The 17265-nt window shown below is 46.6% G+C and overlaps 1 protein-coding gene across 2 annotated transcripts in view; it reads left to right on the top strand.

Moving 5' to 3' along the window:
* The window catches only part of VLDLR (very low density lipoprotein receptor), a 29176-nt gene extending 13458 nt beyond the window's left edge, over positions 1 to 15718 (top strand). The window contains exons 3-19 of one of the 2 annotated variants that reach the window (XM_088019209.1): positions 1506 to 1628; positions 3064 to 3186; positions 4926 to 5297; positions 5413 to 5535; positions 5623 to 5745; positions 6205 to 6324; positions 6434 to 6559; positions 7644 to 7815; positions 8399 to 8617; positions 9499 to 9617; positions 10164 to 10303; positions 10636 to 10777; positions 11608 to 11754; positions 12629 to 12712; positions 13093 to 13173; positions 14017 to 14186; positions 15089 to 15718. In XM_088019209.1, the coding sequence (XP_087875335.1) occupies positions 1506 to 1628; positions 3064 to 3186; positions 4926 to 5297; positions 5413 to 5535; positions 5623 to 5745; positions 6205 to 6324; positions 6434 to 6559; positions 7644 to 7815; positions 8399 to 8617; positions 9499 to 9617; positions 10164 to 10303; positions 10636 to 10777; positions 11608 to 11754; positions 12629 to 12712; positions 13093 to 13173; positions 14017 to 14186; positions 15089 to 15124 (2420 nt within the window). In that variant the 3' untranslated portion in view covers positions 15125 to 15718. The remainder of the gene's footprint in view (positions 1 to 1505; positions 1629 to 3063; positions 3187 to 4925; positions 5298 to 5412; positions 5536 to 5622; positions 5746 to 6204; positions 6325 to 6433; positions 6560 to 7643; positions 7816 to 8398; positions 8618 to 9498; positions 9618 to 10163; positions 10304 to 10635; positions 10778 to 11607; positions 11755 to 12628; positions 12713 to 13092; positions 13174 to 14016; positions 14187 to 15088) is intronic. The other variant, XM_028117375.2, reaches the window with a different exon arrangement.
* The last annotated feature ends 1547 nt before the right edge of the window (positions 15719 to 17265 follow it).

The raw sequence follows: 17265 nt of genomic DNA, 5'->3' as shown, positions 1-17265 counted from the left end.
CGTTTGCTCGGACACTTTGTAGTATGGCCAGTCTTGCCTGTACCTGTAACATTTTATACATCTTCAGACCACATGGTCTCTTTACAACTACTCCCTGCTTCCTCCTCCTGAGGACCACTGCAGGTTGAATTACAGCAAACTGACTCTGTGGACGCTCTCGTACATTCCTACATGCTCAGGAGCGCACGGGCCTTGGATATTGCGTTAACCATTAATACTGGGGTTTGAGTATTTCAGTGATTCTTAGAAACAGGTGCAAATCTAAGAGCTTAACATGGCCTTTCTTGTTTCCTTGGCTACACAATTCATGGACATGAATTATCCCTTTCGGATCATTAGGATCCCTCACCACATCTTGAATTCTCAGAGTGGACTGTAATCACTGTATTTCCCTGCTGTACCATGTCCGAGGCTAAACCAGGGGGGCCCTCAACTTCAGTGTCCTCTCCGCTCTGTGAGTTGTCCCTAGCTCAGACCCCAGACTTGAAGCAATCCCTTTCAAATTCTTAGCAAATTGTCAGCTTTTAGCTGATGTACCATTACAGAATATTCGTTAGAGAAGAAGAGTGTAAACTGGAAATTTAGGCACATGAGCAAGGAAGAATACAGCTTGGGAAGGAGAAGCCTAGAATACTCTATGTGGCTGCTTAGGGAGATCCTTCCTGCTCTTTCTGACTACTTGGTGGGTAAGGTGACCAAGCTGCCCAGTGGGCTTAAGAGAGTCCAGGTTTAAGCTTATCTTCCTGGTATAGTTCTCAGTGTCCCCATTCTGCTGAGATTGTCCCAGTTTGGACAAGTTGCATGATCACCAGAATTAGAAGCAGAATTGATACCTTTCTAAGGCGATTTTTCACTCTAGTCCTCAGTTGGGGACATTGGCAGCTTTCACAGCATCTTCTGTGACTTCTAGCTGCTGTTACTCCATCTCTTGAATTCTCAGTGTCACCTTGTTTATACCAGGGTTTAAGCTTTCTCTGTTTCTTACTGGCTGGGTTCCTCTGCCCCAACAGACCTGTAGGAGTGACAGTATTCAGTCCTGGGGCTTGTCCTCCCAACTCCACACTAAACCCATGTGCTGTTAAGAGATGCCCCCAGAACAGCTGTACTATGATCCAGTCATGGGATGGAATGTTTGGCTCTCAAACCTTAGGAAGCACTTGAAGGACTTGGAAGAAATGCATGAAGAGAATAAAACTAATACTGAATAAAACTCAACAACGTAAAACAGGCAAGAAGTTAATTGTAAGGTATCCTTGAGTTGTAGGGTAAGGAGCAGCCCCGGTCTTACCGTGACTTCCATATCCCCCCAACTCTCTCAAATGAGCACCTTGCTCCCCTGGAGGAAAAAAAAATAGATTTTTCTAGTGTTCTCCTGGACATTAGCAGTTGAGCACTGACTCCGTTCCATTGTTAGAATAAAATGTGTCAACAGGCAATTTCACCCCCAATGGGAATATCCACTCTCGGGTGCCTATGACTTTAACCCTGCCAATAAACTCTTGTAGTAAAGAAGACATGTGCCGAGTCTGACTTTGTGTGCAACAATGGCCAGTGTGTCCCCAGCCGGTGGCAGTGTGACGGGGATCCCGACTGTGAAGACGGCTCTGACGAAAACCCAGAACAGTGCCGTGAGTGACTTGTTTTGGACTGTAACTTTTCCCAGACTGTTTTGTGTCTCGTAGCTCTAAGTACTGTTTCATCCAAAACTTGGTTGTTTCCCTTGGCCTACCTTGATGTGTAGGCCAGTGGACTCCAAGGTCAGTCAAGTCATTAACAAGCTGATGAGTGTCCGTTAAAGAATGTTGTCCCTAGTCTAACAAGACTGACATTCTCTTGGGTAGCTTCACTATTGAATATTTAAGACCGAAGCCAGCCGATTTGATTAAGAACTCCTTGACTAGGTGCACAGATTTCAAATATTTGGTAATCATGACTCCGAGCAGATGGTACTGGTCCTGGAAGCTAAGTCGAGATAGGAGGGTTCCCCCTTTGGGCTCAGGATAAGCTTTTAGATGTATAGCTTATGTTTTAAAAAACAAAACAAAAAACTAAAATCAAAACAACCTATTACTGAAGGAGTAAGGTAGCTAGAGCTAGGGCGACATTGTGATTTCTTAACAAACCTGTTACCTGAGGTTATTAAAGTAGGGTAAAGCTTACAGCTCATTCTTCAGAAAAATTTCATAGGTATGCCAATGTATATATGTGTCCTTGGGCAGATATCCAGGAAAAGGTCTGTGACATCACAGAGGAGAAGGATTTGGGATTGGTAAATTAGGATCATTTGAATGTCGCGGTGAAGAAAATCTTGGAGTTTATTCCAAAGCAGTAGAGACCTGTTGAAACATGAAAAGTGCAAATCTAACAGGACCCAAGTTTAGTTCCGGGATAGGGTGACAAAACGCAGTGAAGCAGAAAGGAAGATAAATGCATCAATTTCAGTTTTCAAGGCAAGGAATCAGGGGAGCAATAAGAACATTGGTCATGGCAGGTAAATTGCCCCAGGGAAAGCCAGGTTCCACAGAGATGCAGCCCTGAGTTTTAGTAGAGGGTGACCTAGCGAGGTCAAGAATCAGGAGGGGCCCCCGTTGTGGCAAAGCCCACGTAGGTCGCGAAGAAACCTATAAAGGAATCTAGTCAGGAGAAGACTTCCCAGGTGTTAGGTCATCCAGCCTTTAAAGAAGTGGGAATTAGGTGACCTTATCTGGTATCTGACAGATTAAAAAAAAAAAAAAAAAAGCCACACAAAAAAAGGTCAAGGAGCAGGCCAGCCAGTAAGCCTACCTGCGCCAAGTAAAACAGAAGCCAGAGCTGAGCACGCCACGGAACCTTGAAGGAGTAGCATGGTCAAGGCTCTCGGTGCCCTGCCGGGCGGCACCAACTCACATGGCTTCTCAGCCGTGGAGCTGGCGAACCATCTCCTCAGGCTTCAACTAGTAAGTCGAATTTCACCCTTCGCCAGGCCACCAGATGACAGGTGAGCACACACGCAGGCAGCTCAGGGGCAGCAGCTTGGCTCGGAGGCGTGGGGGAGGCTCTTTTGAGACTCTGTATCGTCAACAGATATGAGAACATGCCGTATAAATGAAATCAGCTGTGGCGCCCGTTCCACTCAGTGTATCCCAGTGTCCTGGAGGTGCGATGGTGAAAATGATTGTGACAGTGGCGAAGATGAAGAACACTGTGGTAAGAAGATCAGTGTTGAGTGGCTTTATCCCCAAGACCCTTTTGCTCAAAGAAGGGTGGGCAGGGGGAGAAGCTTCCAGGAGCGTGAAGATGCAGTTCCATTGACTGGCGTTTCAGTGACTTCGCTCTCTGCTCAGCTACTTGGCCTTCATTACTGCCCTAAAACTCTGACAGAAGTCCCCGTGGTGACTGACCACTGCTCGCTTCGGTGTTTGTCCTAGGCAGATAGAAGTGAGAAGGTAAGTCACTCAGGGCACTGCCATCCAGAAGTAGCTCAGTGAGGCCACGACGGTGTGGGCGTCTGTGTCTGTTAGGACAGGGGTGCACGGGCCTTCCTCCCCTGGGCTCAGTACAACCAGCAGGGCACTAGGGCCAGCAAGCTCGTTCCTAGGTCTCAAGTGGGTCTGCTTTTTGGAATAAATGACTTAAGTAGCATACGAGCAACTTGAGTTAGCCTCCGAACTAGATTCTCTTTGAGGCTTTCCAAAGGTTAACCTGGCACAGAAGCGTTACCTATTATCATCTTGCCATCAGAGACCCAAAGAAAACCATACCCAGCCGATGGTACTTTTGTCTCTTCTCACAGTTCCTGCCTGTAAAAACGAGCTCTGTTTCCTATGCTTTCATGTCTCTGATCCTGGAAAGTGTGTAATAAAGTGCTGCGCGTTCCAGGCGAGGCCCTGGGAAATATCTGGGTTGAACAAACATTGCTGTGAGCACTCTTTCAAGCTACCGCCCTTTTATAGGGCCCCGAGAGCGACAGCTCCCAAGGCTGACAGGCACGGGCCTCCTGAGGCAGCAGAGTACTAGTGAGCTGAGCGTGCTTGCAGTCCAAACGCCAGTCTTGCATGGAGAAGTCGACTTCTGAGGTCAATACCACTGCACCTAGTCCAATGAGTTTCGGTGTTCAATCTTAGAATTGAGCTTTATGTATTGGTAAGCCCCAGGGCTTCCAAGTGTTTCCCTCCTAAATCTAGACTTTGCTTCCCAAGAGAGTCGTGGTCTCTACCCTAATTACCACCAAACTGTGACCTTGATTCATTTGGCAGGAATTTGAGTCCAAGTACAAACTGGCTAGCCTGCCTGGTTTATCATCATTAGCATACCGGGCGGCTAGGACTGAGATCGATTTTAGCCCTCCAGTGACTTTCTAACACTTGAAAATACTTCAGGCCTGTTATTCCTGATCCTCATTTGAAGGACCAACAGAGAAGGAACCATGTATGGTAGCCTAAGTAACGGCTGGTTTTTTGTTCATAGTGTCGTAATGCTTATTATGAGTCTATGTTAATCGGTATACCTTATACATGGTAGTCTCAGCTGATGATCTGAACTGATTTGAGAGATGGCTGGCTGTCTATTTGGAGATAGCTCAGTCTTGGCCATTCAAAATGAAATCCCCCGGTCAGGTTTAAGTTCTTGATTGCCGTCCCTTTAGGAATCTGTTGTGGTTCAAGGCTCGGATGAATTTCTAAGCCTTCAGCCATTCTCTTGGTCCTTTCTTTCGATTCTTATTCAAGTGTCCCTGTGTCTTGTCCATATCGAGACTGCTTGCTAGTACTCCAGGAACTTGGATCTGGATAGAATTCCACGATAGCTTTTTAAGTGAAGCTTGGAGAGCTAGGGTCCGCGATCCGAGATCCCGCACGTTGCACTGTGGGACGCGAGTCTGGAAGGCACGACGAGTCCCGCATGCGCTCAGCGAGGCCTGCTCTCCCCCACCCCACCCCGCCCCGCAGGCAACATCACGTGCAGCCCCGACGAGTTCACCTGCTCCAGCGGCCGCTGCATCTCCAGGAATTTCGTCTGCAACGGCCAGGACGACTGCAGCGACGGCAGCGACGAGCTGGACTGCGCGCCCCCCACGTGCGGCGCGCACGAGTTCCAGTGCAGCACCTCGTCCTGCATCCCCCTCAGCTGGGTGTGCGACGACGATGCCGACTGCTCCGACCAGTCGGACGAGTCCCTGGAGCAGTGCGGCCGCCAGCCGGCGATGCACACCAAGTGCCCGGCCAGCGAGACCCAGTGCGGCTCCGGCGAGTGCATCCACAAGAAGTGGCGCTGCGACGGGGACCCCGACTGCAAAGACGGTAGCGACGAGGTCAACTGTCGTAAGTAGCCTTCTTAGCGGTCCGGCGTGCTCTGCGTCCGCCCCGCGCGTCCGCCTGGACGGCTTGGCTGACCCTCGCCTGTTCTCGCCGCCCCCTCCCCCCCCTCCCCCCGCAGCTTCGCGAACCTGCCGCCCTGACCAGTTTGAGTGTGAGGACGGGGGCTGCATCCACGGCAGCAGGCAGTGCAACGGTATCCGGGACTGTGTGGACGGCTCCGATGAAGTCAACTGCAAAAACGGTGAGGGGCTCCTCCTGGGGGTGAGTCAGAGGACTGCCTGGAGCAGCCCCACCAACGGGCTCTCCGCCTTTGTGTTTCTCTTTGCAGTCAATCAGTGCGTGGGCCCTGGCAAGTTCAGGTGCAGAAGTGGGGAGTGCATAGATATCGGTAAAGTATGTAACCAGGAGCAGGACTGCAGGGACTGGAGTGACGAGCCCCTGAAGGAATGTCGTAAGTGGAGGGGTTGCCTGAGCCCAGAGTCGGGAAGGGTCATGACGTCGCCCCTAACTAATGCAGTGTGCACCCCGCGCAGTGCCTGCTCACACTGCTTTTAAGGAACCCAGTTCAGTTGCTGGGCTTCAGAGTGGCATTTTTTAAGCCTTAGAAGTTGGAGCAGTGACAAACTAGTTCATAGCTTTACCTCCTTAAGGATAACCGATCAGCAATAGAGACACTTGAGTCTGTACTACTTAGCCAGCTGGTAACCTGCCAGGGAGATTGGGTTTACTCTTCCCCCAAATCCTCCGAGATGCGTATCCTGAAGACAGATTATTAGACCTTAGGAAGGTCATGGGTTTGACCAGACTAACTAGATAAGTTATTGCAAAAAGCCCAGAGTTTAAATGTTAATCGGGGCAAATATCGATTTGGAATAAGGTGTGGGGTAACCCTGGTCCCTTCTTCTTTCAGATGTAAACGAATGCTTGGTTAATAATGGTGGCTGTTCTCACATCTGCAAAGACCTCGTTATAGGCTATGAATGTGACTGCGCAGCTGGGTTTGAACTGATAGATAAGAAAATCTGTGGAGGTGGGTCCAGGAGGGAGCCTCAGCCCCTGTGCCCGGGGGGGATGGGAAAGGACAGTATCTTGCTCTAAGTCATCTAGGCACAAAAGACTAATCCTAATTTCCCTCCTAGATATTGATGAATGCCAAAATCCGGGAATCTGCAGCCAAATTTGTATCAACTTAAAAGGCGGTTACAAGTGTGAATGTAGTCGGGGCTATCAGATGGATCTTGCCACTGGCGTTTGCAAGGCAGTAGGTAAATGGACTTGGACTGGTGTTGCTCTGGTACCTTTAGGAGTAAATGCTTACCAAGGGTACAGCCAGGGACCCCAAGAGTCAACTAAATTATGGATTTAAAGTAGTACAGCTCTTCCTCGACTTATGATGGGGTCACAATCTAATAAACCCGTTGTAAGTTGAAAATATCCCAAGTCAAAAATGCATTTAATATACCCAATCTACCAAATATCGTGGCTTAGCCAAGCCTGCCTTCAATATGCTCAGAACTCTTAACGTCAGCTTATAGTTGGGCAACATCATCTAACAAGAGCCCGTGAAGTATTGAATGTTTCATGCAACGTATCGAGTACCGTACTGAAAGTGTAAAGCACAACAGTCGTACGGGCATAGATGGGTGTCAGCGCTTCGGCTGTTCACATCCTCGTGATCACGGGGCTGACCAGGAGCTGCGACTCACTGCTACCACCCAGCATCGTGAGAGAACATCACAAGAGAGGATGGTAGCACATATCACTGACCTGGGAAAAGATCCCAACTCTAAATTCAAAGCGTGGTTCCTACTGGACGCAAACTGCTTTTTTTTTTTTTTTTTTTTTTTTTTTTTTTTTTTTTTTTTACCATCGTAAAGGTGAAAAATCCTAGGTCAAACCATCCTAAGTCCGGGACTGTCTGTTCTTGAGCTCAGTGCTACTTAACTCCCCAGTGCGGTATCACAGGTTAAAACAAAAGAGCGTTTCCCTAGACACCTGCCTTGGTCAGTTTCTTTTGCATAGGATACCGTGAATACCTACCAGGTGTGGTCACTTCCCTGCTTCCAAAACTTGAATGCAATCCCAGTAAGTAACTTAGTCAACAGCTGCTTAGAAACTGTTCCGAGGGCTGATCAGCCACCCTACTGTTGAGTGTTGTGACCCAGGACTGCCTTCTTGAACAGTGGGAAGTGCTTACAGTTCCCCGGGGGCACGGACTGCAGCAAGCATACTCCTCAGCTGTTCGGTAGTGCCTTTACTTTTTAAGCGCTCCTCCTTTGGGAGGAGGTGACTTAGAAGGACCTTGCCTTCTTAAGGTGAAACTAAATAAACCTGACTGCTATCTTGCAGGCAAAGAGCCAAGTCTAATCTTCACGAATCGAAGAGACATCCGGAAGATTGGCTTGGAGAGGAAGGAATATATCCAGCTAGTTGAACAGCTAAGAAACACTGTAGCTCTTGATGCGGACATAGCTGCTCAGAAACTGTTCTGGGCTGATCTAAGCCAGAAGGCCATCTTCAGGTAACTTCAGTTCCCTGCTTAGTGTCTCAGCCTAAGTCCTTGGTCTTTGGGAAGGTTTGGAGGAGTTTCTAGCGCTACTCTAGCATGTAATTAGCTGGGACTCTTAAATCTGGACACTGATTGATTCTTCAACTAGTAAGTTACTATCAGCTCCTCATTGGAGACTAACAATTGTGTACAAAGTAAAAGGTGGCAACAGCTATAGGATTGTCACAAAGGGCATCTTAGTTTCTCCTCTTGTCACCCCTTTCTTTCTAGTTAATTGACAACTTTTCACAGCGGCTACCAATAGAAATGGTAGTGGCAGCGTTTTCTTAAGGGGAACTCTGGAAACTCAGATGGTGGCTCCTGCAGCCAACACCTTCACTTAAAAATGTGTCAGTCTTGCTTATCGAGTACATACCAGCAGCTAAATAATGGACACTATTAATTACTATCAGTAAGAAGCATCTGAGTGGTGAGCTCTGGTGTTACTCGAGTTTCTTCTGAACAAAGGGGTTGACCATTCTGTAAACAGAAAGTCCATTCTCCAGGCTCTGATGGTGTCAGACTCTTAAATTTCTTGTGACCTATTCTGTTTCAGTGCCTCAATTGATGACAAGGTTGGTAGACATGTTAAAATGATCGACAATGTCTATAATCCTGCGGCCATTGCTGTTGATTGGGTGTACAAGACCATCTACTGGACTGATGTGGCTTCTAAGACTATTTCCGTAGCTACCCTTGATGGAACCAAGAGGAAGTTCCTGTTTAACTCTGACTTGCGGGAGCCTGCCTCCATAGCTGTGGACCCACTGTCTGGGTTTGTAGTCTGTTTTTTTCTAGCCTTTTGGGTGCTATCTGCATATGCCAGGAGCTTTCCTCCTGGCTGAAATAGTACTGAAATCCCAAGACTTACAGCTCCCCACAACAAAGAATTATCCAGCTCAAGAGGTCAGTGGTATCACGGTTGAGTAAGTCCGCTCTCTTCCAGGCCCTCCCTGGCAGTGTGAGTGCTGACTGACCTTAAGAAAACATGTTTGACTTGATGTACACACAGAAGCTGTATCTGAACCCTTATGGCCACCCAGCATCAATGCAAGTTATTTTTAATGTTTTTCTGAATGCTTTGTCAGGTTAGCTCCGGATGACCAAACCTAAGTACAAACACGAGCTGTGAGGATTTTGGTAGCCATATTTCCTCAAAGCTTTCATCTAAATGTCCCAAGTTGTCTGAAAGTCCAGTTGAAATAAATGGATCTCTCTAGCAACATTTCACCAAGAGGTTGCCCTAAATCGGTGCTAAATAATATAGAAAAGCATCTTAGGAAGTTGACTAAGCCTCTAGTAATGACACCTGACCCCTGGGGAATCCTCGCGAGAACAGTCAGCCAAGCCCCTCCGATAAAGCTTAATGTATATTTATCTTTCACTCCTCTGAAAGAATTGGCCTTTTGTAAAGGAAATATATAACCTGTGATTTGGGGTTGAAATACAATTATCACACTTATATAGATTAATATAGTTCATAATGAGCTAAGCCTAGATTCTTAGTGTTAACTTTTGTTTACCCGGAACGTAATTTAGACCGTTACCTGTTACTGTTGGTCTCTATTTTCTAGTCATTCTTTAAATGTGTATCTCAAACCACAAGTTTATCCCTTCTAAACCACTGAGGCTTCTTTCTCATTTAATTCTTCCCAGCTTTGTGTACTGGTCAGACTGGGGAGAACCAGCTAAAATAGAAAAAGCAGGAATGAATGGATTTGATAGGCGGGCCCTGGTGACAGTGGACATCCAATGGCCTAATGGAATTACACTCGGTATGTCTGTCCTTCCTTCCTTGGCCACCAATCCAACGGTCCCCACAGCTTTCACTTCCCTCCGTAGTTTATTCTGGACTACAGCAGACAGCTCCCATGGTTCCTTCGATAGCAGGAATTTTGGATGAGAGTAACTGAGCAATGCAAATCCAATGGTGGGGCCTTAACATATTAGATGCTCTGTCGTTACTAGCTTTTCTGTCCATTTGGGCCTAATATGGGACATAAATTCAGTGCATCTTGGGCCTTAGGAACTCTCACCCATCAGGGGAGAGTAACATGCTCGCCTCTCTTAACACTCCCATAACGTGGATAGCATACCTTAAGTCAGCTCCTTTGAGAATCCTAGGTCCTCCTTTAATCCCCCAGAGTGAGTGTGGGTACAGACCCCACATGCCGCCTCGCAAGGCTTGTGGCACCCCTTTGGGAACCCATGCTGGAGAAGAAGCCATGAGAACAGAATATCGTATTCCCTGGATATTTTCAGTGGAAGCCAGGGCTGTCTGTGATGGCGTCTCATGAGCCGACAATTCTTTTCCTCCCCAGACCTCATCAAGAGTCGTCTCTACTGGCTTGACTCCAAGTTGCACATGCTGTCCAGTGTGGACTTGAATGGCCAAGATCGCAGGATTGTCCTCAAGTCTCTGGAGTTCCTAGCTCATCCTCTCGCGCTGACCATATTTGAGGTGAGATGTGTGTGTCGCCTCTAAGTGTGGACCTCTGACTTGCCAGAGTGCCTCAGGGGAGAAAGGAGAGAACAGGAATGGGGCGAGGAGGGATGGGCAGAGGAGCATGACCCGAGAGACTGCTTTCACGTCAGGCATGGGACAAAGTCGACGCTCATTTCCTATAGCACCTGAAGAAGCCTGAACTTGCATCTCCAACAGTGTAACGTCTAACCTCCCAGACCAGTGTTGAGTAAATTTGCGCCGTTAAATTGCCAGAAAACAACGATGACCTTAGATATGGACCTGTCTTCATCCTAGGCATTCCTGCTAATTTGAGGGTTCTGTTTTAGGATCGTGTCTACTGGATAGATGGGGAAAATGAAGCAGTCTACGGTGCCAATAAATTCACTGGGTCAGAGCTGGCCACTCTGGTCAACAACCTGAACGATGCCCAAGACATCATTGTCTATCATGAACTCGTCCAGCCGTCAGGTAACGGAGACAAGCACGCCCTCCATCCGGAAGGCCCCTCTAAGGACAGCAGCATGGTGTAGGACCTGCTTGGTTATCAGTGGCTCTTTAACAACTCAACTTGCTCTAAAATGGAACTTTCCCCTCCAGTCCCCTGCCTCAAACACGTCAAACATGGTGTTTTGTTTTGTTTTCATTTCCGACCTCCTAGTGAAAGAGCTTTCCGAACTTCAGCTCTTCCCTTCCTTTCCCACCCTCAGCATTCAGGCTTTTGTTCCAGGCTTTTCCATACCTCCCGGCCTTCAGTCCCTTGTACTAAGACTCTTGCACTATCCTCCAAAGTAGCTTTTATGCCACCAACTTTTCCTACCTCCCCATTGTGACATAGCTTCTATGTAGATCCTCAGACACATCTATCTGGTCACACCAGCTCCTACTCAAAATATTTGACTCTTTCTATCTAAATGAAACCCTTCAACCTCCCTCTCGCTGGGTTCTGTAAGGCAGAGTGAAGACCAAGGAGGACATGCTCATCTGCTTCCCCTGAGTCTTCACTCTAAGCTTTGGGCCTGTAGTGGGTGCCTCCTGCCCCCACCTGCTTCCTCACCACCCGTCTGTTCCAGGCATAATCCGTATGCCACTTTCAAGAACTTTCTTTGCATCTGTGGTAGCCTTAGAGCATACTGCCTGTCCTTGTATTTCTTCTTCATCATATTGAACTGGAAGGTTGGACAGAGGAGACAAGTGTAACCTCCCTGGGAACAAAGACTCAGGTCTCCAGCATCTAGAATGGAGCTTTAGGAATAGCAGGCACCACAGTACTCTTTTAAGGGACCTTTATCTCTGAATAGGTAAAAACTGGTGTGAAGAAGACATGCCGAACGGAGGCTGTGAATACCTGTGCCTGCCAGCGCCACAAATTAATGATCACTCTCCAAAATACACCTGTTCCTGTCCCAGTGGGCACAATCTGGAGGAGAACGGCCGGGAGTGCCACAGTAAGGCTTTTGACTTTTTAACCACCAGCAGGACCCAACAACAGGTGGCAGAATAAGGCACTAGCCGTAAAACTAGCCCGGATGTTCAGAATTCTGCTTTAACCGATTCTTGGAAGAGATCTGAGGGTGTATCTGCTACCAGTGCATGCCAGGTTGCTCATGTCATGCCTTCACAACTGACTTCTCACTCCTTGCCGCAGTGGGTGAGTCTATAGGTGACCACAGTGTGAACGGGACTATCCTGATGTGTCCCAATTAATCCCGCGACAGCATTGAGCTAGCCAACTTGCAGATAATTAAAGTCTTAATGTTTTCCTCCAGAGAGACAGGCCACAGTTACAGGAAACCTTATGGCCCCAGAGGGTGACACCGTCCTCAACTCACACTTACACCCACCTTGATTTTTGTCTTCTGTTCTTAGCTTTTGATTGAGTGGCAAATTAAATTCTCACGTTGTGAGCAAGGAGCTCCTATTGTGAGGTTTTTATCAGCTTAATACGGAGTCCCTGCAGGAACTAGCTTGGTTTACTGAGAAAGTAATTGCAAGGCAATCTGACAGTAAGACTAGTATGTCTGATACTCTGTTCTCGAGAGCATTTCTGGTAACTTCCAGGACGGTACCGAAAGGGCTAAATGTGAATGTGCATCTTTTTGAATTGTCAGATCACAAATGTTGACTGTTCTGGCCCAAGTCTCGTGTGTCTCTGGTTTTGCGTGAAGACTTCCTTTCAGCTCTGGCCACACAACTTAGCTCTGCTGTGGCTTGTCCATTTCCCGTGGGGTTAAAACAACCTTTCTATGGGTTTGTCTGGATGAAACAGCTAGCCGCTCTGGAACCTTGGCCTTAACCAGGTTCTTGGTCTTTATAATTCAGGTTCTGCAACTCCTGTGACTTACAGTGAGACAAAAGGTATCCACACAACAGAAATTGCACCAACTAGTGGACTAGTTCCTAGAGGTACTGGGCCCAGTACTGTGCACTATGAATCTCGACTAACAGCCACACTCTTTTTATTTATTGCTTCAATAATTCATGCAGACCCTGTAACCACTAGTTCTTCCCCTCGCTGATAACCTACATTTCAGCTCCAAAGCCTGAAAGCCTGCAATTCTTCACCTGACCCGACTTATGAAGGTGTCTACTAGACAACTCTTAGTGAAATAGCTATTCGAGTGTGTGACTTTCCAATCTTTCTAGACTAGTTGTGCCTGGTGTGCAGTGTAGTAGGTACTGACCCACAGTGATGGATGCCAGGGCATGAGGTGCTCCGCCCGATGGGTCCGTTTCTCAGTCTGAATTCACATCCGTCTAAATGGATTCCTTTCATTCTTCTGTAGGGATCAATGTGACCACAGCAGTATCAGAGGCCACTGTCCCCCCAAAAGGCACCTCAGCTGCCTGGGCCATCCTTCCTCTCTGTAAGTACCTTCCCCACACATCTGGATAAACTTGTTAGATGCCCACCAAATGGGCATTTCGAATGCATCTAGAGACACCCCTCCCACCGTCACGGTACTCGTGACCCTGATTATGTTCGCTCCCTCGCCAGCCTGGTACACTGAGTTGAGTCCATACCTTTCCCTTTGATGGTATCCTTGGCACTGTGAGCGGCAGTGATACACACTCAACTGTTACATGAAAGGTGCCGATTGCGCTCTACCTCAGGGGTTTTAGTCTGGCTAAATACATTCCTTTAGGTAAAGGGCACCGTTTTCTTCCCCTTGGAAAGGTGTAGAATGCTTCATACAGAGGAGACATGCAAATGCTTAAATGCTTTCTTGAGGGGTTGTAGGACTTGTAGAGGGTAAATTAGCAACAGGTAAGAATCCTCAGACTCAGGGGGAAGAACCTGTAGAGCAATTACTGGGTGTGGGGATTCTAAGTCCTTGTGTGTGCTATAATGGTCACTTTGTCCTGGAACACTGAAGTCCAAACTTAGCAAACACACCTGGGGGACCACTTGAAAAGCTCTCCAGAAAACTCTAAAATTTTCATTCAGTTGGCCTGCGCTGGGGCCCAGAACTCTCCACTTGCCCAAATGGATGTGCTGAGCTTAACACCAGTCCACAGAATAATACTTGATCACTGATCTGAACTTGTTTCAAGCTCCTGGCCAATTTATAGTCTAACATCTAGTTATGCTAGCTTCCCACAACATGAAATTTTTAATAACGTCAAGTCTCAATGGGTTCCTGAACATGACCTCTTTTTGTATGTTTTGAGACTAGACCCTGCTTAGTCACCTTCTCACTTTTTCTCAGTGCTCTTAGCAATGGCAGCAGGAGGTGGCTACTTGATGTGGCGGAATTGGCAGCACAAGAACATGAAAAGCATGAACTTTGACAATCCTGTGTACTTGAAGACTACTGAAGAGGACCTGTCAATAGACATTGGTAGACACAGTGCTTCTGTTGGACACACGTACCCAGCAGTAAGTCAGCTTTGGGTCTTGATACACCCTGGCTTGCAGTAGGACTTTCTGGAAAGGAGACCACTAACTCAAGCTATGGCTGCTTGGGCTAGGAAGAGCCATTAGGATCACAGAGCCACCAAATAGATCTACTACGCCTGGAGATTAGACAGTCTAGCCTGTCAGAACACATGCCAGTCAGTTGATAAGCATCTGTCCCAGAAAGAATGACAAGTAAGTCAACCTAAGGTCATCACTACACTACTGGAGATATTTTTGGTTATAGAAACTATATGTGAATAGTAGCATGAAGCAAGGGCCTCCTATTTGAATTGTCAAGTCATCTGTCTCCTGGACACTTAAAAGTTTACATATCCTATACAGGCAAGTTGGCTTAAAGTCAGCGTATTGAGCAAGATTCCTTTAGCCATCATTACCAAATGCTTGAAAGTGGCCTATCCTGCCGACCGCAGCTAGCTTCCTTTCAGCAGGGGAGCTAGTCCCTTGTTCTTCAGTTGAAACCCAACTGCAGTATTTGGCCTTCACTTAGGGAACAGTCTGAACAAAAAAAAAAGGGGGGGGGGGGCTCAGCGCTCCCTCTCAAGCTCTCTGGTGAAACAAAGAACGGTGGTCCATTCATGGCCCGCATGTGTCTTTTCCCCATTTTTCTCCAGGATTTACGATCATTCAGTGGAATGGCAGCAGCAGCTCCACTATTTTCTCTCTCTCCCAAGTAGACACCATTGAATTCAAGTGAAAATGCACCAGTCACACAACTCAGTACTGCTTTAGGTCTGACTTTCCTTCCATGTCCCTTTGGTCTCTGGATGACACACTCAAAAGCAATGTCCATTTGAGAGACTGGAGTGAGTACCACCACTGAGTGATCACCACGCTCATCCTGTACTTTTTCTCTTCCACAGATATCGGTTGTCAGCACAGACGATGACCTAGCTTGACTTCAGAGACGAATCTTGACCTTTGAGGTCTAAAACCATTAACCCTCCACCTCGAAATGGTAACCGAGCCAGAATCTGAAGTCTTTCTTCCTCCAGTCTGGAAGAACATCAAGATATCTTTACGTGGATCAAGCTTATATACTTGACCGTTTTTATATTACTTTTGTAAATATTCCTGTCCACATTCTACTTCAGCTTTGGATGTGGTTACCAAATATCTAACCCCTGAGTTTCTAGACAGTATTGCCACATCTGGCCAAATATGCACTTTCCCTAGAAAGCCATACTCCAGCAAGGACCCTCACTTGTGCTATAGTGTATACCATCTGTACATACATTGTATAGGCCATCTGTAAATATCCCAGAGAACAATCACTATTCTTAAGCACTTTGAAAATATTTCTATGTAAATTATTGTAAACTTTTTCAATGGTTGGGACAATGGCAATAGGATAAAACGGGTTACTAAGATGAAATTGCCAAAAAATTTGTAAACTAATTTTGTACGTATGAATGAAATCTTTGACCTCAGTGGAGGTTTGCAAAGACTGAGTGTTCAAACTACTGTACATTTTTTTTCAAGTGCTAAAACAATTAAACCAAGCAGATTAACCATGGTTTGTGCCTATTCCTCTAGGATAAACTTCTATCAGCGGCCTGAGTAGTATCAAGCATTCTAACTAAATATACGAGCTAGATGATACAGATCTTGATGTTGTGTAACCAGGCCTGTAAATTGGCTCGTTTCTCTTACAACCAAGTACTGAAAGAACAAGGTACCACTTAATATTCACTCCCGAAATATTTATTTTGTCAAAGAAGCTAGCTTAGCCTGTACCTAGAATTCCTCTTGTTTAGAGGCAAGTTCCTTTTCTGACTAATTTGTTTCCTGATCTAGAAACCTATGCTAAGATTTCTAGCAATTCTGCTTCTTCATACTTAAGTCTCTGTTTTCCATGTTCTGTCATTATATGTAGCTCCAGGACAAGTGCCTTCTTGTCCTTGAGCTTGTCCTTGAGCAAAGCGTGTCCATCTTTTATAAGTCTACACCATCTACCATGAAGAGAGGTAGAGAGGTAACAGGTAGTGCCATTCTTGAACACTCTAAGGCAGTGGTTCTCAGTAGGGTTAACCTCTCCATCCCCTGTGAACTTGTTAAAAAGGCCCCTTCCCAGATCTGCTGAGTGAGAAACTTGGGGGGTGGGGTCCAGGAATGTGTTTTCACAAGCCCTTCAGGTGATTCTGATGTCAACTACAGTTTGAAAACCATTGTTCCAATGGGACTTCATGGAGAACCTGTCTTCTCATTTTGCAGTCTGGCTGGCAGAAGATCCTTCTGTGGACAATGTCTGAAATTTTTAGTTTGAAGAACAGATAAGGAGTTTGGGCAGAACAAATAGAAGCACAGGGCTTTAAATAAGTTTTCCGTCAGATTACTGCCTTTTTCTAAAGTCTCAGGATGTGAGCAAACAAGGGAAGACGTGAGGTTTGGAGCCCTGGGAAGATGCTGTAATTCCAAAGGGAGGTGGAGAGTCTGCTGTAGATGTGATTCCTCTTGGGACACACTGACCAATGCAGGAGCTAGAGGATGAAGAGATGTACTGAGTAGCTAAATGGATGGGTGGATGACTCCTACGCTACTTGCACATGGAATATAAGTAAGGCAGTTGACAAGTTGCTTGTGGCTCAGGTGGAGACCAACGATCTTAGATGAAGTTGTTTCTGCCATATTGTTTCATAGATACCCTGTTGTGATTTTGGTCAAATGGATGAAAGTGAAACAATAGGCGTGGGCTTTTGTGAGTGTGTTGGGGGTGGGGATGTATACAAGTCTGGCATATAGAAGGAAGAGGCTATAGCTGTGAAGGAAGGACTCTGTGTTGGACATCTGTTGCTCCCTCTTCAGAAAGTCATTACCCTAAACAGGATGTGGTCTGCTGACACAGGGTATCTGGAGTGCCCGCGTGATAAGTAGGTTAGCGTTCATCGTATCTCAACCCTGAAGGCCATTTGGTTGACTGGGACTTTGACCCTGCTATGATATAAAACCCACCTATTTCTTTTTTTAATTGGAGCAATACAAAATTCCTACCTAGGAAGCCTGAAGATAGCAGCGTGTTCTCCCATTACAAGGACTGTAT

The sequence above is a fragment of the Eumetopias jubatus genome, unplaced genomic scaffold, assembly GCF_037043125.1.
Source record: "Eumetopias jubatus isolate StellerSeaLion01/CBP00866 unplaced genomic scaffold, mEumJub1_p1.0 scaffold_15, whole genome shotgun sequence".
NCBI classification, from domain to species: Eukaryota; Metazoa; Chordata; class Mammalia; order Carnivora; family Otariidae; genus Eumetopias; species Eumetopias jubatus.
The sequence above is the reverse complement of the archived record's forward strand: the minus strand, read 5'-3'. Positions and strand labels throughout refer to the sequence as shown.